This window comes from Ipomoea nil, unplaced genomic scaffold, assembly GCF_001879475.1.
Source record: "Ipomoea nil cultivar Tokyo-kokei standard unplaced genomic scaffold, Asagao_1.1 scaffold0865, whole genome shotgun sequence".
Lineage (NCBI taxonomy): Eukaryota > Viridiplantae > Streptophyta > Magnoliopsida > Solanales > Convolvulaceae > Ipomoea > Ipomoea nil.
Genome location: NW_017617293.1, coordinates 424,584 through 436,544, shown reverse-complemented (window position 1 = coordinate 436,544; position 11,961 = coordinate 424,584). Strand labels below are relative to the sequence as shown.

The 11,961-nt window shown below is 36.5% G+C and overlaps 1 protein-coding gene across 2 annotated transcripts; it reads right to left on the bottom strand.

Moving 5' to 3' along the window:
- Positions 1–4,478: 4,478 nt before the first annotated feature.
- On the bottom strand, positions 4,479–8,240 carry LOC109178682. Of its 2 annotated transcripts, XM_019328216.1 has the most exons (4): positions 8,123–8,240; positions 5,852–6,604; positions 5,510–5,732; positions 4,479–5,248 (listed from the first exon to the last, which is right to left on the bottom strand). In XM_019328216.1, exons 3-4 carry the CDS (start codon positions 5,684–5,686, stop codon positions 4,718–4,720), a joined length of 708 nt encoding a protein of 235 aa, XP_019183761.1. In that variant the 5' UTR covers positions 5,687–5,732; positions 5,852–6,604; positions 8,123–8,240; the 3' UTR covers positions 4,479–4,717. The 2 variants fall into 2 exon arrangements, with proteins under 2 accessions (XP_019183761.1, XP_019183760.1); XM_019328215.1 differs by having other exon boundaries at positions 5,510–6,604.
- Positions 8,241–11,961: the final 3,721 nt, after the last annotated feature.

The window sequence follows — 11,961 nt, the reverse complement described above, 5'->3', positions numbered from 1 at the left end:
TGATGTAAAATTTGTTTAAATGTCTTTTTCTTCCCGTAAGAGTTACATCCCTTCTATGTTAGGCATCACATCTTGTATCCAAACCTGAATTAAGTCATGTGTTAACTTACCATTAGCAAACATTTAAGAGCATATGTACTATAAACATTACATCTAAAAATTGAAGGACCAATCTTGGGCATTTTTTTTTTTTTTTTTTTTTTGAGGAAACGAGAGATCATTCATTAAACGGCTTCAGCCGAAAGAACAACAGATACAAAGGAAGGGGGATAAACATTCCACTCCCTGCAACCAGCATTAGAAACGGCATCCCGAGCTAACAAGTGGGCAACCGAATTCGCGGATCGCTTAACAAACGAAAAGCTAATGTTAGAAAAAACACTAGCTAAATCACAAATGTCATTAAGAACAAGATCAAAATAAGAGTTGCAGCCATGAGATTTAATTCCTTGAATGACCAGCTGAGCATCAGATTCAACGCAAAAAGTGTCCAAGCCTTTCTGTTTTGACCAGCTTAGCGCTTCTCTGATGGCAATAGATTCTGCAATTCTGGGTTCGAGAATTCCTGACCATGATGAGCTTGCTGCTGCCACGAACGCACCTTGCGAGTCTCTTACAACGAAACCAAAGCCAGTAGTCATAGAGTTGGAGTCCACTGCTGCATCAGAATTTATCTTCAACCAACCATGTGCAGGCTTCTCCCATTTCTGAGTGAGATTAGATCTAGTAACAGATGGGGACGTATGGTGGACCTGCTGCCACGCCAGTAAGAAGGACCTGGCCTCTACAATAACAGTGAAATGAGAAGCTTTGAGACCATTCCAAATCCTATTATTCCGTTCAGTCCATATCTGCCACGCTACCGTCTGAATGATACTGGAGAGGCAAGGTTCAAGATTCTGCACAGTTTGTTGAAGCCAATCCCGTGGGAGAAGATTGTCCGGAAACGGAACCACTTTGAGCTCACTCCAGCAAGCTTTGGCAAAAATACAATGCATGAATAAATGAGTAGCTGTCTCGACATGGCTGGAACACAACACACACAGGGGATTAGCAGCAACTTTCTTCATGATAAGGTTATCAGCAGTGGGAAGAATATTATGACAAAGTTGCCACACAAAGGACTTGATTTTCGGTGGAATAGGCAGTCTCCAAATATCAGGCCAACTGACAGATTGTGGGTAAGGGAATTCACCACGTAATACTCTGTATGCACTCTTGACCGAATACAATCCCTTATTCTCTTGCCTCCAGATAATTATGTCAGTGTGACACCCAAGAGGAACAGGAATACTCATAATTTGGGCTCTATCAGCAGGTTCAAAGATGTCCTCAAGCAGCTCGATATCCCAGTTTCTACCGTTAGTATCTAGCAGAGACTGGACCCTTGCTTCAGCCAAGTACTCCGGCATTGGTGTTGTAATAAAAGGAGAGGAACGGTTAGGTAGCCAAGGGTCCTTCCAAACACTAATATTATGACAAAGTTGGGCATTTTTAAATCAAGCGATTTGAGTTAAAACATTTATATATTTTAGATTCCATAAGTATAAAACATTTATATATATTTCAGAAGAACATATAAACAAGAGGCGATTATGTAGATTATATTAGGAATAAAAATTTTAAAAAGAGAAGAAGATTGTAAAATAAAAAAATTTAAACAACTGAATAATTAAAAATAAATAACATGAATATTAAGAAAATAATTTATTTAAGGAACCAGAAGCCGAAGGTTCTTTTTGATGAAAAGTTTAATGAAAGTCTTATGAATTCAATTGTAAATTCCTAAGATAGTATTGTATATTTACTAATAAAATGATTTTTTACCAATGTCAAAAATTGTGTATGGTCACCTTATGTAATATCAACTGATTTCAGGAGATTATCATCTTTCACCTCACTGAATATAAGGAAGAGCCGAAGAAGTTATTAATTAATTTTGCATGTTAAAACAACATTTCAACAACGGTTTTTAGTTTATATATAAGTTTACCAATAAACTATATCAACAGATGTAGACTTTAGGCTCAAAATCCTTCTTCTTTTGCTTGAAGTTCAGCAAAAATATTATTAGAATCAAAGCATGTTGCAAAGCAAACCTGCCCAGGGAACTAACATTATAGCCCATATAAGATGTCCGTTTTAAAAATAATGGATGTATATCTAATATTTTTTTTCGTATAAATTAAAATTGTCACTTTACATATAATTATTGACAATTTCTGAAATTTCAGGATTTTAGATAATGTAGACATCTAAAAGTTTTAGAGTGCAAAGTAATTTTGGTAGACACAAATTTTGAATTTGAAAATTTAATTAAATGTAATCAGCACAACAAATAATGTATTTGGCTGCCCAAAAGTATTAGAATTTGCATCTACTAAACTATTACACTAAATGTAATATTAGTAACTGCAAACTATGTGTATTTTTTAAGATTTCTAAGATAATATATTTCTTTAGTAAGTTCAGGCTATGCGTGTTGCTTCCATGGTGGACCAGGGTCACCTTTCATAGTGGATCATGGTATAAAACGACATCATTTTATATTAAATAAATGTCAATTAGTACATCATATTTAATAGCATTATCATAAACTATGTTTATAATATTTGTTCTATATGTGATATGTCCATAAACACTAAACTAAATGTACATTATACACATTATCATTCACTCTATAGTAGGTTCATAATATTCATTCTATATGTTCATAAAAATAAAGCTTAATGTACATAGACAATTACTATGAACGTATAATGTTTAATAATATTTATCGTGTATACTCAGAATATTTGTTTTATATGTCCATAAACATAAACATTAATGTTCATAAACACTAAACTAAATATACATCAATACATCATATGTATTTACATTCACTCTATAGTAGGTTCATAATGTTCATAAAAATAAAGTTTAATGTATATAAATATTACTACAAAACGCATCATGTTTAATAACATTTATCTCGTACTATGTTCATAATATTTAGAGAAAATTTCACTTTTAGTCCATTGATTATTATACATGAATCGCATTTGGTCATTGACTATTAAAATTTTCTAATTAGGTGGATGACTATATAATTTGCATCACGAGTTTTTTGCACTTTTGGTCCCACGACTATAGTGGGACTATCAGAATTGATCCACGACTTTCAAACCTTGCAATTTTAGTCCACGACTATTTTTTTTTTTTTTGGCAAAAAGGTCCTTCCGACCACTTTTCCGGAGGAAAATTTCTTCATTTTTAAGAGGGTTAAAATTGACATTTCGCTTAATAAGCTTGCAAGACCTACCGCTCCTCTAATTCGCACTAGGAAATTGGGGATTTTCTTTTGTTTGTTGTTTTTAAGAGGGCTAAATTTTACATTTAGTCGTGTCGTTCAATTTTCCAACCAATTATTACCGAAAGTGTTACATTTGCTTTTTCCGGAATGAATACTTCTAGAAAAAACACTGCATGCATTTACTTATTTTGAAAGAAGCACTTCCGACAATAGTTAATCCAAAGCTTTGTTAAAGTACCACCATAAAGGACATAGGATGACTATGATATTTTGTTCAAACTTATTTCATTCCATATAAATATCCAACAATCATATTCGTCTTGCATTGATCATTTTAATTCGATTACAATATCAAAATAGTGACAGTAACACTAAATTAACTATTAACTATTCTTCGAAAAAAAAAACTATTAACTATTCTTATTTTATTAAATTATAATACTCCGTGTACATATATATATATATATATATATATATATATATATATATATATATATATATATATGGTGCCCTTTCTAGTAGGATCCATGCACTCAATAGGTGAGAACATAAGAACCCATCTCAGCCTTTGGATCGAAGTCAATCAATCATTAAGATAACAAATTAAAAAGGTTAGTAGGGTAATTTATCAACAGAAGACCAAGATAACAAAAACAACAAGCTGACAATTCAAGAAGGGCCAATACCTGGACAGGGGTGACACACTGCAGACCACAAACCATTGGGCATCCATCCTTAGCATTTGCATTCGCATCTTGTGGCACACCTCCATCCCCACCAAAATGTGAGGGACGGGCGGGGGTTTGTAATGGCATGTTCAACAGAGACGGAAGAAAAAAATGTACCAATTAAACACAATAATTCCAAAACTAGCAGTGTGCACCTTTGTAGCAAACAGCGTGCACCTATGTAGCAAATTAAACAGTGTGCACCTGTGCAGCAGACAGTATGCACCTGAGCAGCAGACACTGTGCACTTGTGTAGAAGACAGTGTGCATGCATGCTTGTGAGACCACCCAGACAATCTGACTACGCAATCAAAATAAAAACAAAAAAAGTCTAAACAACCACCACAACAACCCATACGGCTAAAGAAACAAAATTGGTGGACAATGAGAAAGTCCCAGATGTGCACATAGGGTGAACCGCGTGTGCCATACTATACAGCAATACCCGAAAGGGCAAATTAACCAACCAAAACCATACAATTGAAGAGCATATCCGTCAAGAGTTTACATAATTTGACAGCCTCCAGGACAAAATAACACACCAACCTAAAACACTGTCATACTTACAAATCAACTAATACAACACAACCACCTAAACAAAAAAACAAGCTGCCTTCCATACACAAAACATGTACTACACCCACAATGACAGCATCACACAAAACCAAAAAACCCCCAAAAGTCCAAGAGAGCTAGCCTAGATTACAGACTTCCTAATTTTTTTACGCATGTAGACAATACTTACATCTCTCTCCCGAACAACAGGTGGATCAACATCGCTCACACGGATATTCGGTGGATCAACTCGGGCAACATCAACAACCCCGACAACATCATCATACTGGCGCCCCACATCCACAACCTCATCCCACCGCTGCGAAGGCCAATCCTGAGTCAACCCGAGGCTAAAAGACGGAATGTCCAACATCGCATTACGCTCCTGAATGGCACGCTCAATCTCTCCGAGTGCACGCACATTCTCCGGGTTAGCCCAAAAAGCATCTTGAGACGGCGTGAACAACGACTGTGTAGACCCCTGAGAATCCCCACCTTGACCAGACGTCTGTAAGCCCCTCCCTAGCATCAAATGCGAAGCGCTCAGGACTTGGATGAGGCTATCCGTCTGTGTACTAGACTTAGCCCCACTAGCCTCATGAATCACCTGAATCAACTCCAAAACAGAGCGTGCCACAGCCCTTGCCTTCTCAACAACCCGGTCAATCAAAGGCTGCCACACATAGGACAATAACATAATTAAACAACACCCAACACACACACACACAACCAACACCCCCGCCCCCCTTAACCACAAATCGAAACATGACCCCCAACATAATGCAGTTTGTGCACCCCTGTGCAAACCCCAGTGCTATAGCACATATCAGGGTGTGCCATGTTCCCCACCCACCCCCACCCCCATGTGCACATAGCAATACTGATCCAACCAAAGAAAGCAAGAAAAAATGCAGCAGCTAGAGAGATAGGATACCTTTCCCTGATCATCATCCACAGGACCAACAGACGGGCCCCCTTCAACACCGTCACCCTCCCTCTGAAGATCATCGCTTGGCTGGCCAGGTAGTGGAACCTCGCAAAACCGTGGAGTCAAAGCCCCAAACCCAAACCCCCCACCACGGATCTCAGCAAACTCCCGTTCACGGAGCATCTTGCTCGTCCAACCAATAAACGCGGGAGCAGCTCTAGGCACACACCTGCGCATCCACTCAACCCGTTCCACATAAAACATATGCACAACAAAAAGGACCACACATAAAAACAAACACGCTAACTAAAAAAAACAATAAATTAATAGAAACAAAGCTATTATCACCGTCAAAAATAAAATAGGCCCAATGAAACGCTGCTTTGGATCTGCCACCCACTGTACACGTGTCTCAACCAAACTATCCAACAGAAACTTACACCAATTCAGATTCTTTATACTCTCAACTTCCTCACAAGAGTCCAAAATCATCTGGTAGGCATACCCATTGTGCATACACCGTATCAATGTGCTAACCATCAAGGTTGTAAAATTCCACTGGAACCACTCACACCCCGCACCTAATAACCCCATCTCAGTAGAAATCGCCGTAGGTGTAATAGAATGCGACAATGTAGAAAACTGACTCCTCCAAGAAACCACGAAGTCACTGACCGCATTATTCCCTCGCTTCGTGATGGCCACCTCACCCCTAGGTAGCCCAAGTATAGCCTCCACATCTTCTTCATGGATTTCAACTGAAACACCATTGCCCAAGCGTAAGGTCATGGTTTTTGGATCAAAATTCTGCAACAACCACCGCCCCAACCGCCCTGGCGTCTCCATAACCTCCAAGTCCAACAACTTACCAAATCCCAACTCACAGACTGCCCGATGTTGCCGTCTCCCAAACTTCTGACACGCCTCGACAAGGACCCTAGCAGAACACCGAGTTGTCATGCTAGGAAAACGGGCATCCTCCTTTGGAGTCAACTCATAATCCGGTTCAGCCTCTAGCCTCCGAAGGAATGCCCGTGCCCCCATAGCACCACCTACCCTGACATTTGTACCAAGATCACTGGGCTTTAGGACGCCCCCACCCTGATGAGGTTGACCCAGTACATAATGCATTACACCAAACAAGAACAAAAAAAAAAAAAAAAAAACACAATTAGAAACGAGCAAGCCATATCAAAAAAATTATAAGCAAAGAATGAATGCAGCAGCCAGAATATAATAAACAAACCCCCCTACACCTAGTTGGCACAAAATAACGAGCAAATGTGCACACCCAACAACAAGCAGATATACAAGATAAATAACACACCATAACAACACACACAGCAACTCAAGAGCACATAGATAACAGAAACACCCAATTAACAACATAATAGTCACACAGTCCACATGTGCACGCACAACCCTAATCCCATACACACGCCAAAACCTATAAACAAACAAACACACCGAAGCACAACTAATTTCTTAAATGTAAGCATGCTACACTTAACTTCAAAGCAATAAATGTTACATGTCCTATACAATTTATCTCAAATTCTGTCTTATGGGTGCTCATTTCATCATTTCATTAACTCTCTGGTTTTGTAACAAGTCCTGAATAATTAAATAAGACTCTATAATTTGAGACAAATAATTTGGAACATTTAGCAACACCGCTTAAAATGGAAGAGTTCAAAAAATGCACTATGGCCACCATAATTCTATATTTTTGGCCACGACAATCCTATGAGCAATACACTAAATCCCATTCAGTCATACTAGCGTGCACCCCTAAAAGACCACAACTGCACATAGCGACAAGCAGCCAGCCTCCAAAACACCACACGGGCACACACAGTAAATACACACCCTTAAAAAAAAAAAAAAAAAAAAAAAAAAAACAACAACAGCACCTGTCAGCACCACACCCCCAACACCCACCCACCACCCCACACACACCTTGAACCCCACCAAAGACAAAACAAACAAAAAAAACCACATTGAGGTCCCCACAAACAAACAACCAAACAATAAAAGAAAAAAATACAAAATGATACACAATCAAGAAAAAAGGAAAACTTGTTGTATTACTACCTAACAACCAACCTTAACAAACACACCAAGCGGGTACACACTAAAAAAAAAGACCAAAAAAAATTTTAAAAAAATGAAGAAAAACCCCGAGACAGAACAAATGCACCAGCCACCGCCGCCCCACCGGCCGTCACCATCCCCCCGCCTCTGCCCGACTCCATCCGAAAGACACCAACTTGTCGTTTCCCCCCGCCATCCCCGCCCCACCAAAACCCCACCACACTATAGGCAACACCACCAACAAAAACCCACCATCCACTCCCAAACCCAACCCCAAAACGGACCACACCAACCACCAAACAAGCAACGAAACACCCCCACCCCCCACCCCCAAAAAAAAAGCCCGAAGACAACCCAGCCGCACCAAAATCAAACTAAAAAACACCCACTCTAGCGTCACCTACCGGCGACGTGAAGAGTAAAAAAAAACACAAACAAATACACAACTCAAATATTAAAAAAAAAAAAAAACACCACGCACAGGACTTCGAAAAAAAAAAATTAAAAAAAAAGGGAAAACAATACCTGGAGCAGCGGTCGACCTCGTCGCTGGCCTAGGGCGCTTCGGATTCCGACGATCGGCACCGACCATCTCAGACGGGAGTTGAATCGGTGGTTTAGCGACACGCTAAGAAGAGATGAGAGGTCTCGTTTTTTCAAAACAAGCCGCGAGTGAACTGGAGAGCTCCAAAACCTACGCGAAGTGAAATAGCGAAAGATCAGGGCAGTAATCGGAACCCCATTACACGCGCCCCTACAATGACCAAACTACCCCTCTTCGCCCAAATAAACCCCAATCTACCGTACAAACTAAATATTAAAAACAATAAAACATACATCTTAGATTAATTTAAATAAACGGCTTAGATTAGTTCTTACGTTCCTATCTAACAATAGGTTCTCACATGATTGTTATTCAAATATTATATATATATATATATATATATATATATATATGTGAGATTTAAATATACAAAGCATAATTTACGAGAAACTTAACTCGTAGCAGCGGAAGCGGAAGCATTGTAGATCTCCAGCCATGGTTGATATCATGTTGTGTTGCCTCTTGAACGGGTAGATCTGCAGAATAGGGTTACCAGTTTTGTCTCATACTTGACTCAGAACCCTAGATGGTGTACTGGTATTTTCTGAGCAGTATGAGTACCATATAATATTCATGTATCTTGTATCCCATCAATACAAGCTTTATATAGGCACATTGGTAGATATAAGACTTAAACCTAAAGGTCCAACCCAACCAATTACTTAATGGGCCTAGTCCACTTGCACCACATAAGTAAGACCCATAATACATAATATATATTATACGGGAAAGTCTTACAGTATCCCACTTGGTGCAAGTAATAGCACAATTCGCATTAAAGAACAAAACACACGAATCATAGTAATAATGTCCTCTACTGAATAAGTGAGTAATATCTCCTGTGATCACATGCATTTTTATTCCCCAACTTGAATCCTTTATGAACAAACCCAATGTTTATTCTTGGTACCTTAAGGGATGTTTCTCAAAATAAAATATATATGCGCAACTTAAGAGAGAAAACCATCCAAATTGTACAAAAGAGTACACTGTATGATCTCTAAGATCCTTAAAAGCATGCCTTAAGTAGAGATCTCTTAATGTTAGCATAATGCTAACTATATATTCCATGACTTCTTTATAAGTTAACATAAGAACTACATCTAACGGCTAAGAGCTTGGAGTTGACACGTCTGTCACTCCCACTCATCAAAATAGCCAAAAGGTAGTTTAGTCATAGAAGCATTCCAACAACTTAGACAATAAACCAAAGGTCTAAGTCCATAAATTTGGAATCTTAAACATACACCATAACTTCCCAAATAATCTTAAGGTCCAACTCAAAATGAACTGAACATTATGAGTATTACTTTTATGTTTCTCAAAATTGTCTTGAGCCTTACAAACTAAAATGGCCCAGGATCAATTTTGAAGAAACTAAATACTATTAAATGCTGAAGAATTTATTACTTAAAAGTGCACCACAAGTTATATGTTTTGTTCTAATAAACTCTTTAATATTGTTACAACATCTTCATAAATATGTTGCACAATCAATATGAATTTATATGAACAAATACATGATTAATACTTGTGGAATCTTTTGGACTTATTGTTTGACATACAATCCAATATGGGATGTATGAAGCGAATTAAATCCAAAATCTTTAATGGAGTATCTTAATGATCTTTTTCTAAATGATCACTCCCACTTATTAAGATATTCTTTAGCAAAATTAATGATATACATACTCGTAATTGATTTGACCAACTAACAAATGAAGACATAATTCCCCACCATTAGTTGGACATACTAAATAATCAATTTTTGGTTCCAATTAAAGTCCAACTAAATAATGAAGATATTAATTTCCCACCATTAGTTGGACATACTAAAATAATAAAACACACCTTCCAAAACCAAGTTAGAATTTGGCTCAAAAGGTACATTTTAGTCTTGGAATCCAAAAGAGGTATATCACATCACATAACTTACTATAGTTGATCCAAATAACCAAGTAAGTTCGTGAAGCAATTAATAAAGGCGGCTAAATTTTGGGAAGTGACTGAATACATGTTTTGCCAATGCAAACCATGAAACTTAGAATTATAATTGAACTAAATTTATAAATTCTAAGAAATTGTGATAAAATTATTACCTAATGGGTTAAAGGATTTATTGACATAAAACTTGTCTGTGGGCTAAAGTTTAAATTCTATTAAATCCAACTGAAATTTTATGATGAAACAATTATCAAATAAGTTGAAGAATCAAGTGACATAAAACTTGCATGTAGGCTAAAGTTTTACTCAATAAGATTCATTACAACTATTATGATAAAAACTTAAGAAATCATGTTCCTTTCCTTAATCCCTGTGGGTAAATTAAGAAATATGATCTAAAGATTTACATCATAAAATTAAACTTTATGATAGAGATGAGAATTATTTACAAATAACCATAAAGTAAATAAAATTAATTTATTTCTATCATCGCTGATAAAACTACTAAACCACATTCCGATACATAATTGTCTGTGGGCTAAATTATGACCGTAGTCCAGTATTTCATCCTGATTAACTATACAAATATAACGAAATTGCCTGTGGGCTAAATTCCATCATATTACATACAATTAATCACAAATGATATGTCCAAAACTGTATGTGATCAAGATAAACTGCTTAATATATAATTTTAACTAATTAAGGATGTTGTTGCTACTCCCCAACTCATTAAAATTATAAGATCACTAGACAATTATCATTGTCAATCTTTATGTAATTTAAACCATAGTCAATTTTTAGTAAATTAAAGATGCTGCATGTGGCTGCTCTTTAATTAATCTAAAATTGTAATCACTTGGCAAAAGGGGAATTTAAAGCCTAACAAACAAATTAAACCAACACATTATAAACAATTATTAGGTATACTCCCAGGAAAGTTGGTCGAGACGAAGCTCGGTTAAATACCAACTCCTTAGACAGAGTAGCGTCGCAAGGGGACTAGTAGCAACAAGGCTTTTAAGCCAGGGCCATAGAACTAGTATTCCTCCCCAAGTAACTTCCCTAAGTTATGTGTTCTCATGTTTGAAGTAAAATCGTTTGGAAGATCTAAAGATTGTAGATTCACCTACGATTAAGGCTTTAAATTGATGAATTAAGTTAACGGACTAAACGTGCTTAAATTCAGGCACTACCGCAATTAAAGTTTATGCACATTAGTCCAACTTAAATAGGAACTAATATAATTCCATCCTAAATTTATGCATTGCTAAAGGCATAATAAAAAAAATTTGCATAATATAAAACAGAATATTATGCTTAGGACAAATATGCATAAAATTAAACATTAAACTCATATATTCCAAACAAATTGCATAAATTAAAAGCAATTCACAATATGAGATTTCAAAAAATCTTTGAAATTTTAAACTGTAAGCCCATAACAAAATGTTTAACGCATAAAGATCAAATTTATGAGAAATAACTGAATTTACAAATTCTAACAATATCAAACAAAAATGATACGTTGTCATTTGTAAATCAAAATCTCACAAAACCTAATTGCATAATTAAACTCAATATTATGCACATAATGTGATCAAATGCATAAAACAATCTAAAGAGTATTAAAATACACCAAATATTCATTTATTCATACTTAACCAAATATGGGCAAAAACATTAATCATAATTCAAAGACTGAATGAACTATGGAATAAATGTACAATAATGGCAATAGTCAGTAATTGCCTAAAAAAAAAATTTCTTATCTGAAACATTGTCACATAAACATAATTGGAAACAATTTAGGATT